The 18500-nt window shown below is 33.0% G+C and overlaps 1 protein-coding gene across 1 annotated transcript in view; it reads right to left on the bottom strand.

The window, feature by feature from the left end:
- Positions 1-18500, bottom strand: part of LOC149065791 (uncharacterized) — a 141059-nt gene that overhangs the window by 33595 nt on the left and 88964 nt on the right. The window contains exons 20-22 of the mRNA XM_089253924.1: positions 15877-16035; positions 10752-10841; positions 2482-2613 (exon numbers count right to left, since the gene is read on the bottom strand). Of these exons, the coding sequence (XP_089110050.1) occupies positions 2482-2613; positions 10752-10841; positions 15877-16035 (381 nt within the window). The remainder of the gene's footprint in view (positions 1-2481; positions 2614-10751; positions 10842-15876; positions 16036-18500) is intronic.

Below are 18500 nucleotides of genomic sequence, written 5' to 3'. Positions count from 1 at the left end.
GATTCAAAGATCACAACAAAAATCATAAAAAAGGCAAGTACAGATACAGAATATAAAAAAATAATCATTTGTTAATTACATATTTAAATACATACATATATATATATATTTATTTATTTACTGACAGGTTCCAGAGATCAGAGATGCATCCCACAAAATTTACAAATTTTCTGTATGCTATAAATTCACTGAGAAATGAACATAATAAATAAGAAAGCTCTCAGTCCTGAATGTTGAGAAGAAGCTGGTTAAAACATTGGTCACAAAAAAATGGTCATGGCAATGGGACACAAAGAGAGAGGGGATCATGTTGGAAAGGTTAAGAAACATTATTTATATTAAGTTAAAATTCCATGAATTTTAAGGTTATATAGCCTGTCTTGAAATTATATAGACAATCATTTTTTTGGGTTTTTTTTTTCAAATTAAACATGAACACCCACATTATACAAGTAATAAAAGACAATAAAACAATGAATGAGAAAAAAAAAAAACCATTAAATAAATGAAAGTCAACATTGAACACACACTTTATGTGCCCTACAAAAGGGGCAGCAGTCCTTCTGAGGCCAAAAATATCAAATACTTAATTCACTACCACTGAAACAGTTATTTTCCGGATATTATGCTGAGGTGAACTCGGAAAGAAAAGTCATCACGTCTCCGCCGGGACTCAAACCCAGGCCCTCTTGCATACTGGGCAAGCATGCTACTATATACACCACTGGAGACATGACTCTGCCTTCACGTCCTGTGGCATGAGGCGCTGAAGTAGAGGCATTAGTAGCCTCTCTTAACTTCAGGAAATGGGGGTTCAAGTCCCAGCGGAGGCATGATGACTTTTCTTTCCGAGTTCACCTCAGCATAATATCCAGAAAATAACTGTTTCCTTGATATCTCGGGCGGAGAAAAAAAAGCCATCTATCTCACTCTAAACCGTCCCTACCGGGGGCCATTTCCTTAAGTTAAGAGAGGCTACTAATGCCTCTACTTCAGCACCTAATGCCACAGGGCATGAAATAAGGAAGACAGGGTCATGTCTCCAGTGGTGTAGATGGTAGCATGCTTGCCAGGTATGCAAGAGGGCTTGGGTTCGAGTCCCAGTGGAGACGTGATGACTTTTCTTCCCGAGTTCACCTCAGCATAATATCCGGAAAATAACTGTTTCCTTGATATCTCGGGCTGAGAAAAAAGCCATCTATCTTATTCATTACCAATATTAAAACATGGCTTTAAAAAACTATTAAAATAGCCTTAAAACATGTATAAAAATTTTCTGATAATTCTGCTACATATACAAGCAGTGTGACACAATATAAAATGTAATACAACATTACCATGTGACAAAACATTTCATTTTTTAAAGTTAATGTGAATACATGCACTATATGCATATAAATTGTAATTTTTTTATAATTTCAAGTATTTTTTACATATTTGTACTGTTTGGATTTTATTGAAAGGGTTATTTGTTATCGAGTGTTTTAATTACAATGTATTCATTGGTTTAGGTGTAGTAAATTAAAAACTCTTTTGAAATAAATATTCATTTTTTTGGCACTTCAAAAACATTTTTAAATTTTATTGCCATTCTGCTTGTTTTCATAGATTACCAATCTGTGTTTCTTATCACAAAGTTAATTATTTTATAAACATATAGCTGTCAAATGCTTAGATTATGACACTATGACATAGTATGATATTATTACTATTTTCACCATCGGTCTATCACTGCATTGAATATTGTTTAATTTTTGGATGTTGCTCTGGAGAAGTGCATAATTTATAGAAGAAAAGACCCAAGCATATATAAAGCAACTTTAAAAAAATTTCTCTTTGGTTTTTTCGAATCATTTTTTTTTTTTTTGATTATTTATCACAGTATATATTCCATTTCAAATTGTCTTGGATTGTTATTCCCAAATATTTATATGTATGTACTATCTCTATTTCTTGGCAATTGCAGTTTTGTTATGTAATGGGATCACAAGTACAAACTTTAATCTGAGGATGATGTCACTCTCCGTTCTATATGAAGGTTTTTAACAGCTAGATATATTTAGGAAAGAGAGAAAATTCAACTGCCCTTGTGGGGAATTGAACCCATGTCTTTTTACTTTCTGGGTGAACGCACTAGACTGCAAAGCAATGAATATCTCAATCTTTCCCTGGAAAGGAAAGCTTACATCATTTCTGTTACACTTTTTATAGCAGATTTGAAAATTCACTCCCCAGGCTAAAGAAGTTTCACTTCAAAAATTTTATTAGCACTGGTTACAATTCAGCAAGTTATATAATCTATTTCAAAGTGCAAACTAATAAACAAATTAAAACAGCTATAATTTCTTTAATAAACTAATAATTTATTTAGACAATATTGTTGGCAGAGACCTATACAAGAGAATATGTTGGTTGGTTACAAGACAGATACATTGGTTATGATAAAGATATTGCAAATAAATTAAACAAACATGAACTTACTCTTGCTTTCTCTTTGACTAGAATATCTATTTCACTCTGAGCAGCATTCAAGTTGTTTGTCAGATCTGCACAAACAACTTTTGCTTGATCCAACTGTTCCTCAGTGGCAATTTTTTCTGCAATCTGTGAATCCTCAAAAATCAAAATGATCTGCATCATTGTCTGCTAATTAAGTATCATTACTTTTATGTTCTTAGTTTCTAAAAACAGCCATGCAATATGAAAAATATGCAAGAAAGGCAGTACAAATACAAATACAACGCCACAACAGGCAAAATTCCCAACGAGGTGGCTGAGAAAAAGATGCCCATAACAAATATGGATGTCATATATTTAAAAATCCAGCAACCCAATTAAAAACACAATCAAAAAATTATAAATAATATATACACATGATAAAATATTATACAATGCCCATAAAGAATACTTATGGTTGTCTTATTCTAAGTATGGACTATGATTAAGTATAGAGTATGATTTCGTAACTCTGATATCATAAATGCATTAAGGGTAACATACTCACATGAACACGGGTGGAGATAGACTTGAATGTCTAGGGGGAGCATGATAATGATGTCAAATCATATTTCATATATATGTATATACATTAGATCAGTCCACTCCACCGTTCATGCTGCCCCCTCCCCCGTATCTCTGCCCATGCACACAACTCTTTCCAACGTGCATCAATTGGTTAGTAATTCCCCAGAGGAATATTTATGAGACGCATGCATGGTTTAGTAGTAGTATGAAAGCATGATAGATCAGAATCATACAGAATCATAATCTACTCACCAAAATGCTCGGCATCACCCAGAAAAAGTGATAGTGTTTATTAGAATACATTCACACACTGAGTGAATAGTGTGAGAGAGTGGAGCTTCTACTGGATATATATATAGTGAATTTTTTTCACTCCTTTAAACTTCTAGGCTAGCCTACATAGAGGAGGGTCATCAGAACCTTGGGTGGATACCATAAAGAAATAATGCTTCTATGTTAGCATTTCAGGCAAAGGATTTCAATTTTTCACACAATACTACATTTATAGAGTGTTAATAAAGTGAGATTTTCGGAAGAAATGTATATGAAATAAAAATGACCATCAAGACCTATTGCATTATTATAACTTTCCTGCTCGTTATGTCATGGTTGAGCCATTTAGATGAGAGACATTGCATCCACCACTGCGGCAGATATCCTCAGTGCAGATGGTTGGCAAGGAAACAATACAACCTTCTCAAGAGACCATAAATTACTAGTGTTGGCTGGAGGATGCAGAGAGAATTATATTGTTAGTGTGACATGGGAAGAGTTGGTGTGATATGTTGGTGTCAATATGATATAGTAGCTCCTGCCGGTTGGGCGAAGCTCAGAGGCTTCTAATTAATATGATATAGTAGCTCCTGCCGGTTGGGCGAAGCTCAGAGGCTTCTAATTTACATGATATTTAGATTCTGGAGGATGAATTTCAAAATTATCTTTATCCTGATCTGTAAAACTGGATGACTTGTCATATTCAAGTATAGTCCATCGCCCTTTCTCATCAGACGAGGATAGAAATGTGATTTGAAGGAGAGGATGTCAAGGTTTTCAAAAAAAGCATGCTTCACAACAGCAGATTTTTCAGTTTGTCGTGGGTGAAACACTGGTTTTGGTGTTTGAGGAAACTGGTTTTAATAGAGCTCACGGATGTGGATGCAGAGCAATTCACAGGAAAAAGGGATTCTGTTGACCCTAGTTGAAGAAGGGTCTCTAGCAACATGCCCTCACTTTTTTACCTGTGTAGACCTATTGTTATTTTGTGCAGGATTTTCAGCTATGACGTAATGACAAAACAACATGCTAGAATATTGTGAATTTCTTCGGCATAGCAGAAAAAAAACTGTGCGCTGAAGCACTCTCAGCCGCATGGTACCACACACAGAGTTGCAACTAGGGGAGGAGCAGGTGGGTCTGACACCCCAGGCAATGGACCAGAAGGGGTGCAAATTTCACTCTTTAACATCTCCTTCAACATTACAATGGGGTGCCAAAATGTGTGGTTACCCTGGCTGGTTGCGGCCCTGGCCACACACATGCACAGTTTAGAGGGAAGATTGTCTTTGACCGACCAAAAAATACAGTTTTAAAGATTGGGATCGAGACAATGGCAAAACTATCTTACTTGAATCCAACTCTTTCATTTATAAATCAACCATTTTTTTCACGATTTATGCAATATAAATATTTTTTTCTGTTTCTTAATTGTTACCTGTATTTATAACAGTATTGTAACTACACATAATTTTATCTGATTCACACTCTGCCTTTAATTTTATACCATATACAGTCGACGCTCGATTTTACGAACTGTTCTGAACGAAATGCCATAGAGAGCTAATGTTAAAATCTACTCTATTTTATGAACCCTCATTTCTATTAATACTTTACTTTACACAAACTTTGTTTTTCTTCCATTTTATTTCTGGTTATTTTACTCTTCCCGCTAACTCCGAAAATTTGCTGTAATCAAAAGTAAACTTCAATTTGGACATTCTGTCCAATGTTTCTGACATATTATTATGTTACATGGAAGAAAGACAAATACCATTCTTTTACTTGTCAAGGTGTGTCTTGAGTTGAGATAAGAAAGTAACTTTGAGAATTTTTTGTGCGAGCAGATAAAAAATGTTTTTTTTTTCACTCTATATCTATTTTTCTATGCTTGTCTTTGCTTGAAGTACATTGGAATAATTTCATAGAAAGAAGATTTAAAACTGATTAGTGTGTTATCAATTTAGAAATGATATGAAGTTATTGAAAATAGGGCTCAATATATTGCGGGGTGGGAGGGGGAAGCTAAACCCAATATTTTTATAGGTGTTATCAAGATTCTATTTACATCAATTCGATAGAATCTTATAATTGCCAAAATTTTGCGATGAAGCAAACAAAAAATAACAGATTTTTTTTTTTTTTTTTAAATCATCAATAAATGTGGAGAAATAACTCATTTTTTATTTTCTGCTCATTTTTCATTATCTCTCCATATTTACAAACTCTTGATTTTACAAACTAATTACGAAGTCTGTACAGGTTTGTAAGAACGAGAGTCGACTGTATCGAGCAGATCTTGAAAAAGGGACAAAGGTGCGTGTCTTCCTAGAAAGTTTTGAGCCATTAATTTAATTATTCAAATGGAAATACATAGGAAAATTAAGTTGCAAGATAATTCGGAAAAAAATATATTTTGAAAGAAATTAATGCGCGAACTCTCTTACAAAAGCAAAAATTGCCAAAAAGTACAGGATTCCAAAAATTACACCAAGTTTGCTAATCAAAGATCAGCAAAAGATTTGATACCAACTTAATATTATTGAATTACTTTTAGTTTCATAAAATTGGAAAAGAAATTATTTCCAATTCCATATTCCAATTAAGAAAAAGGAGTGCTGATTTAAAAAATGTGTCCAATATAATATGGGTCCTATGGTTATCTCACATGTTTTCAACTACCAAGATTTGGTAACCCATTCCATATTCCATCTCATGCTGGTAAGACAGAGCCTTGATAGTTATAAACATGGGACGGGAGAAAGGGAATGATTGTTACAGATTATTGTTAGGTTTGTTTTCTTTCATGCAAATTAAATGAACTCAACCGTAACCGGATCGATCACAATCTGATATGCAAATCATGACACGATCGCACATGTTTGTAGTGTGTATATATGAACTGTTGGGATCCTGTATTGTTCTTGTTTTAGTATTATGTTTGCGTTGTTCCATCAGTTATGTTAGTATTCATACGTTAGACGTAATATGGACTTTAATTTTCAATGATTTCTAGTGGAGATCAATATGCTTTCGTTAAATAAATCCGTTAATTTGCCGATCATTATTTTCGTATTCTTTCCGTCTGTACTCGCGCATAACCACACTTTGCTAACAAGGGTTATGGGCCCAGCCACGAGTGCAGATTGGAAATTTTAAAGGTTAAGTTACGATTTTGAATCGGAAAGTGAAAAATCCTTTGTGCAAACATGCCCATATTTTTCTCATTGCATCTGCGACACTGGTCGGTGAACTATAATTATCAATAGGAAACTTCTGTTTGCCGTCCGTAATATCTTCGCCATCTCTGACGTCATATTTTCACCGATCTCCGGCTTGATCGGGTCTAGCATATTCCTCCTTTATCAAGCTTATGAGATTGATGGGAGCTTCATTTTGCTGATTACCAAGAGTTTCTGCCGATTACCGGGAAAGAATCATAGTTTTTCATCGGAAGTGCATATTCACAATCATCTTGAAATTTGCGTTTTTCATTGATCAGTCTTTTCTGCTCAAGGTCGTAGCTGATTTTTTTCATGAAGGACAATCAGTGAACTTGAAAAAACTGGATTTACTAATGAGTGTGTCAATTGAAACATCGCCAAATTAAAGATTGATCTAATCAAAATACCAGGATGAAGAAATTTTCAGGTATGAGAAATTCTAAAATTTTTCATTGTCAATATGAGTTTTTCGACGGGGGCAGCAGAAAATAGTTGTACTAGACTGCTGGCAAGGTTGTATTATATGCTTATACTCGTTGCAACATTTTTTTAAGAAATGAAATTACTGGTAATTTTATTATTATGTACTCTGTTGGTTATTTTTATTTATTTTTTTTTTTTTTTTGTATGCTTAGAAATTATATTCTTATACATTATGGATACAAAGGATGTAAAAATTAAGGTCCTGAATGGGGACAATTGGCATAATTAAGGTCCTTCTCATGCATAGGGGTTGTTGGTCTTTCATAGATGAAACAGAACCTCCATTGAATGATGAAACCACATCACGTAAAGAAGTATTGGATTATAATTTGAGAAAAAAATAGAGCATATTCAACAATATACTATGCAGTTGATCCTCAGTACGGAAATTTGATAGCTAAAAATATTGATGGGAAATCTGCATATATGACACTAAAAGAGTACTTTGAGCCAAATACCAGAGCACGCCATCTCATTATTAGATGAATTTTTCTCACTTAGATTTGATAAGAGATCAGAAACTATAGGGTTATATTGTGCTAGATTGAGAAATTGTGTACAAAGATTAGAAGATGCTGGACATGCATTAGAATCTTTATATCAGAGTTTTCAATTGATAAGGTATCTCCCACAAGAATTTTCAGGAATAGTTCAAACTATTTATAGATGGCCTGAAAAAGATTTTCTCTTTGATAAAGTCGCTAAAGAGCTAGTAAAGCTAAGTATATCATCATTCCGGTTCAGCAGTTGCCATCAGCAACATTTTTTGCTAATTGTGTGGAAATTCATACTTTTCTTTCAATATTACAGTTGACGCCACTTTTTAAAATCATGGGTAATGTTATCATTTGGGTTTTTTATCACTTTTACAAAGAACGAATAGACAAACATCATGACATAGGAAGAAATTTGTTTATAGTTATCAGGACTTCAGATAATGTTATCAATTTCATTCAATTGAAAGGATCTTTTTTGTGCACATTCTGAAGCTGAAGTTTAACCAAACCTACTTTTTCCTCCCTTTTAAGTTATCAGGCTGCAAGACTATGTAGGAGGCGAGAAGATGTTCTCCCCACCTACCTTGTTGACAAACATTTCTGTACTTAATGTTGTAATCATTTCGTAGTATTCGCTGTGATCCATGTATGGATCCCATATTAATATAAAGTAAGCTAACAAAGACATGAGTAATTTTGAGAACAGTATAGATGGGGCATATGGAGCAATTGTTAAATGCAATAATGGTAATCCAAATGCTAAAACTAAGTTAAAGATCAAAAGAAAAATGAACAATTCTAAAAAACTTGGACCTTGTTACAGATGTGGGGAGTTTGGGCATTTGAAGGTTAATTGTAATGTAAAAGTACCAAATCCTTCAAATATTGTAACAAAAAAATTTAACCAGTGTTAGTAAAAGTTTCAAAGAAAAATGTAATGTAAAAGATAAGCCAGTATTTCAGTCAAATGTCGAAGTCTTGCTTAATCATGCTAAACTTCATATGGATAAATTTAGTTGGTGTTTAGATAGTGGAGCAACTCACCATTTTTGTAACAATAAAGACCTTTCACTAACTTTAAGGAGTTAGATGTAAATATAGTTTTAGCTGTAGGTGGGGTTGAAAGCCCAATAGTAGGTATTGGTGATGTAACTTTCCATGTAAGATTGAAGGGAAAATTGATTACTATTGAAATATGTGATGTATTCTATTCACCAAAATTGAGACGCAATTTAATGTCATGTTTATTTTTAGAAAAATGTGGTGCATATTTTATTGGTTGTAATGGAAGACTTCGTGTCTATACACCAGAGGATGCACAATTATTTTATGGTATAAGAAAAAATGATTTGTATGTTCTAAGACCAATGTATGATCTTAATGGTAATTCAAATAAGAATTTTAACATTAATGAATTGATAACAAACAGTTGTGAAACCTCAAATACCTTCAAGAGTGTATCTGCTGATACAAATGCCAAAAAAGAAAAAAAATGTATAATTCCATTGCAAGAACTGACGATAATATACAACTTTGGCATAAACGTTTTTGTCATGTGAATATACATTATTTGCAAAATATGAGTAAGAATTCAAGTATTAGAGGGTTACCATTGTTAAATAATCCTATGGAAGAATGTGTTAGTTGCAAACTGGCAGAAACTAAGAGAAAACCTTTCAAACCTATAGAGAAAATTCGATCTAGTAGACCTTTGGAATTATTGCACATGGATGTATGTAGTCCAATGCCTATTGAATCTTGTGGAGGGAATTTATGTTTCTTAACTATAACAGATGATTATTCTCGAAAAGTGTTTGTTTTCCCAATGAAAAGAAAAGGTAAAGTTTTCCAACTTTTTGTAAAATTTCATGACACAGGAAAGGTTTCTAAATCTGAAAATAGTAACTGTTCATACAGATAATGGCATGGAATTTTGCCATAATGAATTTGTAAAATTCTTAGACAATCAGAGAATAGGATATGAAAGGACAAATGATTACACCCCAGAACAGAATGGTGTGAGTGAACGTTATAACCTAACAGCATTAGATGGTGTTAAAGCTATGCTGAAAGATAGTGAAATTGATAACAAGTTCTGGGCAGAAGCAATAATTTGTTTCACTTACGTTTGGAATAGAGTCTGTCACAAGAACCAAGCAAAACCGCCATTTGAGTTATATGGGGGGGACAAACCAACGGTATCCCATTTGAAGGTTTTTGGTAGTACTGTTTATGTAGGAGTTCCAAAACAAAAAAGAAAGAAACTAGACATGAGAGCGCATTTAGGAACCATGATGGGATATGCCCAAAGAACACGTGGTTACAGAATTTGGTTAAGAGATGAACACAGAATGATTGAAACTGCTAATGATAACTTTAATGAGCAATTGAAAGGAAATATGACATATTCTAATAAACAAAATTATGCTAACTTCAAAATAGATGACATTTCATACTCAGATGGTGAAACTAAGTCAGTAGACTTATCTGAAATAGCTTCAGAATGCGCACAAAAAAGATCCTTTCAATTGAAAGAAATTCATAACATTATCTGAAGTCCTGATAACTATAAACAAATTTCTTCCTATGTTATGATGTTTGTCTATTCGTTGTTTGTAAAAGTGATAAAAATACCCAAATGATAACATTACCCATGATTTTAAAAAGTGGCGTCAACTGTAATATTGAAAGAAAAGTATGAATTTCCACACAATTAGCAAAAAATGTTGCTGATGGCAACTGCTGAACCGGAATGATGATATTCAACATTGTTAAGACACTGCACAAATCATTTATGTTCATGGAGCATTATTATTTTAGCACCACATAGATGTACACAGACAGTGTAAAAAATAATTTGATTAACAAAAACAGTAAATAAACCGTATCCAGGGCCTGATTTTGACATGAGCGACACTGGACAAAGCAGAAATTAATGGGGTCCCAGCAACTGTGGTCAAAGATATTTGGTTTGTCAGTGAATAAATATTGTTTAAATTTTGGGTGCATCAAAATCATGAGGCCCAGGGCAAATACCTCACTTGTCCATGTGGAAATCATGCCATATCATAATGAAAAACTAACAAATTTTGCATCCCTCCCATCTCATAATTTTTTGTGATAAGTCACCACTGTCATATATGATCTTTGACAGAAACAATGAGTAACACACATGCTAAGTACTATATCTATTATAACTACTGTCTATTACTATTCTATTATAAATGGAAATATGAAAATTTTAACGTACTCTCTGATCCACAAGTGAAGTGATTTCTTCCTTCAATAAATTTATTTTTTCATGAAATTCATCTTTCTCACTCAACAATAAATTTTTTTCCTGCAAGAGGCAGTATTAAAAAAAGTTTTTTTAAAGGTATGATAATACACATTGAAGTCAAATTATAACATTAACACTGTATATGAGACATCATTAAAATTGAAATTTACTCATTTAATCACTTATAATTGAAAAGAACTTATGAATGTGAATAATAACGTTTGAAAAAGCAAGGTCATATTTCAAGAATGAGCAAGACAAGCACATGAGACTCATTCATCAAGCCCAAGTAACTCAGGCAGAGTTTAAATTAAAAAAAAAGCCTTCTTCAGACAAATTAACTCTTGTACACATAAAACAAATGAGGTATGACAAAGCTATCAAATTGAAATATAGTGAAACCTGCAACAATGATACTTGACACAACAATGATCCCTCCAGATAATTATTTTTTTCTTGGTTTGCAGAATATTCTTGAATTGATATTTCACTCCATATACAAAGTCGAATGTGCAGCAGCTGATGAAAAACTTTTAATTATTATTAGTTGGATTTATCAGAAATTCAGATTAGAATGGAGAAAAAAGATTTGTTGAAAGACAACAGTGCTATTTAATGATATTGTGCCAGTAAAAAATTTCAAATTAGAAAGAAATTAGAAAGGATGAATTATAATGCAATCATATTTAATTATTGAATTAGAATACAAAACATATCTTACTATATTATGAATACATATGTACAGTAGAGTGCTCAAAAATCTTTTGACAAATGTAATGATGCTTGTAGTGTCATTTCATTTGCATTAACTGCCATGACTTTGACACATGGAAATTATTTATCAAAACATGTAGCTGAAATTTGTTTGGGGTTAGTGAGCTTTCATTGACTTGTTTTTGTTTCAGGGTGGATCAAAAGAGTTTCCACAAATGTAGTTTAATGAAATATAGAAGTAATTAATTCATATTTAATATAAATTTATGATAGGATTATGAAGAATACATAATAAGCACTCTAAAACATAAGGAATGCTTTGTGGATTTTTGGGGGAAAGCATAATTTTTTAAGGTTTTAAGGAATGGGTGAAGTCAAGCTCAAATGGCAAATGATTTTGGTATTTCAAGACAGTTAATAAGTGTGTGGAACCATGTTTATGCTCTGGAACATGTAAAAAGTAATTTTCCTTCTATACAGCAAAAGGAAACATATAGGATAGAAAAAACAATCAAAATGAAAGCAAAAGAAATTTTTGAAAAGTCCCTAGGCAAAAAACCTGCATAATTTAATTTGAAACAGACCAAATGCGAGTGTATCCCTTGTAAAATGTTGGCTGAATATTATGGGATTATTTATTTGTCTTCCAAGCAAAAAAAAATTATTACTTAACAACGGAAGGGCAAGGGCAATAGAAGTATATAAATTTTCCCATTGGCAAGAAAAACAATCTGGGATATAAATTATACATACAAGAATTATAGGTAGTTATGAAATTTGGCATGAAGGTAGTGTTTACGATACAAATTAAGGAAAAATTAAAAAAATCTGGAAAATTCCTCTCAGGATCGGAAATATGAAAAAATTCGGGATATTACCAATTTTCACCAAAAACTTGGTCAAGTTATTGCAAAATCTCCAATTATTGATGAAGGAAAAGGAGAAAGATCTGAAAAAAGGGCACGGTGTTGTGATTCCGGGCTTGTTGTGATTACGGGCTTGTTGTGATTTCTAAATGTGTTATACATCAATAGCTATCCCAATTATTCTATGTGTGGGGTCTATCCATTTCTGGAAAAGACGGAAGCTCTCTGCTATTCTAAAGTCAAACATGCATAATACCTATATTTTCCTCACTGATCAGCACACCTTACTTTATGGCCTTATTTAAAGGTCATTATTTATAATATAATATTAATCAGTGGATTATAAAATTTGATATTAGTGTCCTGAAAACGTCATGTAATTGAAGTTGTGGGGAGCACAAATGAAATATTTTAACTTTCAAAAGTATAGAGTATATAATCGGGGAAGAAAATAACGTCATATAAACGGAGAGAGTCATGCAAACACGGGTTTAACTGTAAATAAGTGATATCAGGAATTCCAGAGAATTCTCTGGAAATACGATTTCCCGTTCCCAAAGGCTTCAAAATGTCTGGAATTTAGAAACCCTATACGTGACACGTATGATGATTGTATCTCTTCAATAAGATTGTAGAGGAAGTGCATTTGAAAAATAGTTTTGCCATTCTGTACTATTCTATACAAAATGCAGAAATTTATTATAGTGAGAACCAGGATTTTGTAAAAAATGTAGACAGAGGCCACCTCCGTGATGCTACCTTCACCAAATATTTTTTCAGTCATTTGATCAGTACATCTACGGCAATTTTAGTGTGAAATAGTTTCTGGGAAAGCTTTTAAGGGCTACTACTGTCAGATGAAGCGTGCTGACTGATAAAACATTCTTTTTTCTTTTTTCCTTGACATATTTTCATTATGACATTTTATTCTAGTAGTGATGTTTCATGCTACTGTAGTTTTGCTACCTTTATTGCGTCAGCTACTTCTCTTTGATTTCGTCTCACCGTCCCTACTAAGCTCGTATTTTTGTGGCTTTTAGCATTTCATCCAGCTTCAATGTAGTGAAAAAAGTTGCCGATAGTGAGATTTCTGTCCTTGTCTTCAAATGGCTTGATTAGTTGCATCGCTATGTGCTCTGAAAGAGAGAGATTCATTGGACGCTGATCCTTCCCTAGGTTTGGAAATCAATTCAAAATTTAGTATTTTGGTGTCCACCTCAACTACTACTACTAAACCATACATGCACCTCATGTATATTCCTCTGCGGAACTTCTAACGAATTGGTGCATGTTGGAATGTGCGTGTCCATGTTCCGAACCTAATGTGAAGCTTGTGTGTGTGTAATGCTTGTTATAGTGCTGCCATCTGCCCCAATTTTTCAAAATATGAGTGAAGTGTAATGATTAAAGATTTTACTGTTGTAGGCCTGCTGCTCTTTGTGGTGAAACTTTTTAATGGGGAGATCGGCTTGCATTCACGCCTCGAAGTTGGGAACCACAGAAAACCAACTTCAGCCAACCACCACTGTGGCGACAGTGGGGTTTGGACCTGGCCCTCGTGATGAGAGTCCGTCATTATGACCACTCAACCACCACAGCAGCTTGTTCACGTCAACTGCAAGCCAGAATTCTATTCCCTTTTTGTGACATAATTTGCGTACAGAAATTTCAGCTACATGTTTTTTATAGAGCTTTTATTTTCCTTGCTTGAGTCCCATCAGAATACCAGGTATTCATCAAGTTTACAAAGAAAAAGAAATATTTTTCTCGTAGAATAGTACGTTGGGTCAAAATGATCCGAACCGCGGTTCTAGGTATAAGTCCTTATAGCTCTGGAATACAAAATGTGAAGAGAATAAAATTTTCATGAATTAATATTCATATATCATGAAAAGTAACAAAATTTTTCCACCATCTTAAGTTTTCGAGATAAATAAAAACGAAGTTTGATTTGGGTCAAATTGACCCACTCCGTGGTTTTAGTGTTAAACAGATATTCTGATTAATCAGAATTTGACTTACATACATTGCCTTTCTTAATTTGTGAGCTTATTATAGCATATGTTCTACATACAGTAAAACCCTTCTAAATGGTCGCCCCTCTTTTACATCCAAATAATAATATCCATTATATAATAAAAGTATGCATTTCAAACTTTGATTAATGGTCACCCTTAGTTTACACGCACACATTTTTGTTCAGCTGGTCCACAAAAGAGGAGTAAAACCTCATTTTTTCAAATTTCCTCATTTTTTTATGACGAACAGAAAACAAATTATGTGAACTGGAAAGAGAAATCAAAATATATGAACAATGATAATTTCAAAAAAAAAATTAATCAAAGAATCCAAAAATTAAAAAGTCATAGCCAATATTTAGGGTTCTCATAGGGGGGGAACACCCTGACATTGGTTCAACACAGAACGTTTCTGAGAGCATTCCTTGGCCTTCATAGCCTAAATATATGCTCGATTCCCCCGACGTTCTGCTGCAGTACCATTGAATTCAAAAATCAAAATATAAAGCTAAAACAAATGTTTTTGTCAAGTTGAAGAAAAGAGCAAAGTTGCAATCAATATAAAAATATATTAAATAGATGCAGAAGGTGCAAGTACATACCATGTGCTAGTCCCGACAAAAACATTTGTTTTAGCTTTATATTTTGATTTTTGAATTCAATGGTACTACAGCAGAACGTCGGAGATCCAGCATCTATTTTTAGACTATGAAAACCAAGGAATGCTCTCAGAAACGTTCTGTGTTGAGCCAATGTCAGGGTGTCTCCCCTCCCCCATTGAGAGCCCTAGACATTGGCTATGACTTTTTTCATTTTTGAATTCTTATTTGAATTTTTCATTTTTGAATTCTTATTTGAATTTTTCATTTTTGAATTCTTATTTGAATTTTTCATTTTTGAATTTTTCATTTTTGAATTTTTCATTTTTGAATTTTTCATTTTTGAATTTTTCATTTTTGAATTTTTCATTTTTGAATTTTTCATTTTTGAATTTTTCATTTTTGAATTTTTCATTTTTGAATTTTTCATTTTTGAATTTTTCATTTTTGAATTTTTCATTTTTGAATTTTTCATTTTTGAATTTTTCATTTTTGAATTTTTCGATTAATTTCTTTTTGAATTTTTCGATTAATTTCTTTTTGAATTTTTCGATTAATTTCTTTTTGAATTTTTCGATTAATTTCTTTTTGAATTTTTCGATTAATTTCTTTTTGAATTTTTCGATTAATTTCTTTTTGAAATTTTCATTATTCACATATTTTATTTCTCTTTCCAGTTCACGTAATTTATTTTCTGTTTTTCATAAAAAATAGTACTTAAACAATGTTTTTGCACTACACTGTATATTACAGCTACCTATGGCACTGATATTGGTGAGTTTCGACAAAAATTGAAAAATTAAATTTGCATAATGTACATATATATATATATATACACACACACACACACTACTACAAGCAATAGTAAAAATTTATGTAATTTAAAGGTATTACATACTTCAACTAGAGTTTTTGTTAAATTTTGAAGTTCATCAATATTTTCTTGATTAGTCTGTTTTTCTTCCACAAGCTCATGAACTTTTTTATTGAGAGACAACCTTGTAGACTCCAACTCATCACTGACAGATTGAAGGTTCTTCAATTTTGTTTCAAGTTCCTGAATTCGATTTTGAAGAAAAAATATGTTCATTAAAGTAACCTAAGCTCTATGCACATGAGAAATTGTAGAATAGCTGTCTTAAAAATGTAAATTAATTCACAGACCATACCTAAATTTGATATCATGTGTTATTGAATACATTTAGTTGTAAAATCAATCCACAGATCCCTCACATAGAGCTCTGTAAAACAGAGATGAGGGAAAACCTGAACAAAAAGAAAGAAAAAAAGTGAAGATAATATACTAGAGTGCATGGTTGTGGGACTGAATGGTAATAGTATATAAAGCCAAATTGTTGTAATATCTATTATTGCAGTAAAATGGTTGTTTCAAAATCTATCTATATATATAATGACATGTCCTAACTGACTGATTTATCATCGCCGAGCCAAAACCACTGAAGTTATAAATATGAAATTTGGGCAGTTTATTTCATGACATAAAGGTTCACTAAGAAGGGGTTTGTTTAAACTCAACCCCCAAGGCATAAGAGGGTTCAAAGGTTGGGTAGAGAAGTCACGCCAAGTTGAAACAGCTGCAGCTACAAATATGAAATTTGGTCAGTAGTTTTATTTCATGATGTAACGACTCAATATAAAACAAAATTTCGAAATTCCACCCCTAAAGAGATCATAACGGGCTCTAAAAGTTATATAGAGAATCACGCCAAGCCCAAACCATTAAAGCTATTAATACTAAATTTGGTCAGCATTTTTATTTTGTAATTTGGAGACTCACAAAGAAGGAATTTTTCAAAATTCAACCCCAAGGGGTCATGAGGTGTTCAAATATTATATGGGGAATCATCACAAAGTATAATTTTCAGACTACCAAATCCACGCGAGCGATGCTCTGGGTAACAGCTAGCAATAAACATGGATGGCTGTTGTCTAAAAATAATTTGATCTTTAGATATGACAAAAAGTTATTAATCTGATCTCCATAGGCAGAAATAAACATGAAATGCTGAGGAGCATGATGATGATGATGCCAATTCATTACATTAGATCAGTTGACTCTGTCACTGGCACTGGGGGAAGCATTGCCTCTTCCATGCTTCCCCCCCCCCCCCCGTATCTCTGCCAATGGCTATGTCCCTGATCCCCTTCAAAGCTGGAGAAGTCAAAGAGATAGGACGAAAATTCTCTGGCTTTGTAGGATCACCCTTCTTGTATATAGAACATACAATCACTTCCATCCATTTTTCGGGAACATCACCAGAACGAAAAATATCATTGAACATTTTCAGCAAGATCTCCCTTGGTTTCCGTGTCAGGTGCCACAAAAATTCATTCAATACTAGGTCATTCCCATGAGCTTTTTTTGTTTTACCTATTGCATTACATAATTCAATATACGAGATATCGTTATACAGGATATTATCAAATTCAGGATTTAAATGAGATGAAATGTCAAGGTTTATAATCTGTTCATCATTAGCATTTTGCGAGAATAAACGTTCGTAGTGCAATTGCCAGTTTTCTAATGAGACACTATTTAGAGTGAAACTACTTTTTTTGTTTCTAAATCTATTGACAATCTCCCAATAAACAACAGTGTTTTTTGTGTGGCAAAGAGTGGAACTCACACTGCTCAAATATTTCTGTTTTTTCTTCACACATATTTTTTTATATATATTTCGGTGCTTTCTGAAATTTTCCAAGTTGATTTCATTCAATGTGTTTGTAAGTTTTCTCAAGTATACAAAGAATTCAGATCTGAGTGCCGAACACTCTCTGTCAAACCAATAATGAGAGGAGGATCTAGAGTTAGATTTACGATTACCGTTCCCCAAACGTATAATCATCCCAGCTTTTTCTGCTGCGGTAATTAAGAGGTCTCCAAAACGGTTTGCATCAATATCAGAATCCTGTGATTCAATCAAAAAATTCAACTCGGACCTGAAAATTTCTTTACCTGATTCTTTCCACACACATTTTTTAAATGGGGTACTTGATTTAATAGATTTACTACATATATTTGCAGTATGAAATATGAATTTTGTTATTATCGGCATATGTTTTGATGCTGGGTTTTTTCCTACTTCAAAATCCATAAAAAAGTTCGTATAAACAGGGTAAGAGACAAAGCAAAAGTCAATCATGCTAGCACCATTGTACAATAAATAGGAGTATTCGCCTTCACTATCCGATTTGCTCATGCCATTTAGTAAAACAAAATTGTTTTCAATAGCAAAATCATAAAATCAATGATCCCTAAAATTAGTTGCCTTATCTTTAGAGGAACGATAGAAATCGACCTCTGTACGCTCATCGTTTTCAAATGGAAAATATAATTTTTCACCCATTCTGGCATTTGAATCAGTAGCTATGATGGTATACACATAACCCTCACACAGATCATTTAAATATGTTAAAAATTCAATAAAGTCTACATCATACTCTTTATCAGGAGGGAAATATGAAAAAATAAAGAGAAATTTTTCTATATCAATAAAATTA

The sequence above is a fragment of the Pholcus phalangioides genome, unplaced genomic scaffold (assembly GCF_987345545.1).
Source record: "Pholcus phalangioides strain wild (caught in Gottingen) unplaced genomic scaffold, Ppha-v1.0 ptg000039l_1, whole genome shotgun sequence".
NCBI classification, from domain to species: Eukaryota; Metazoa; Arthropoda; class Arachnida; order Araneae; family Pholcidae; genus Pholcus; species Pholcus phalangioides.
The sequence above is the reverse complement of the archived record's forward strand: the minus strand, read 5'-3'. Positions and strand labels throughout refer to the sequence as shown.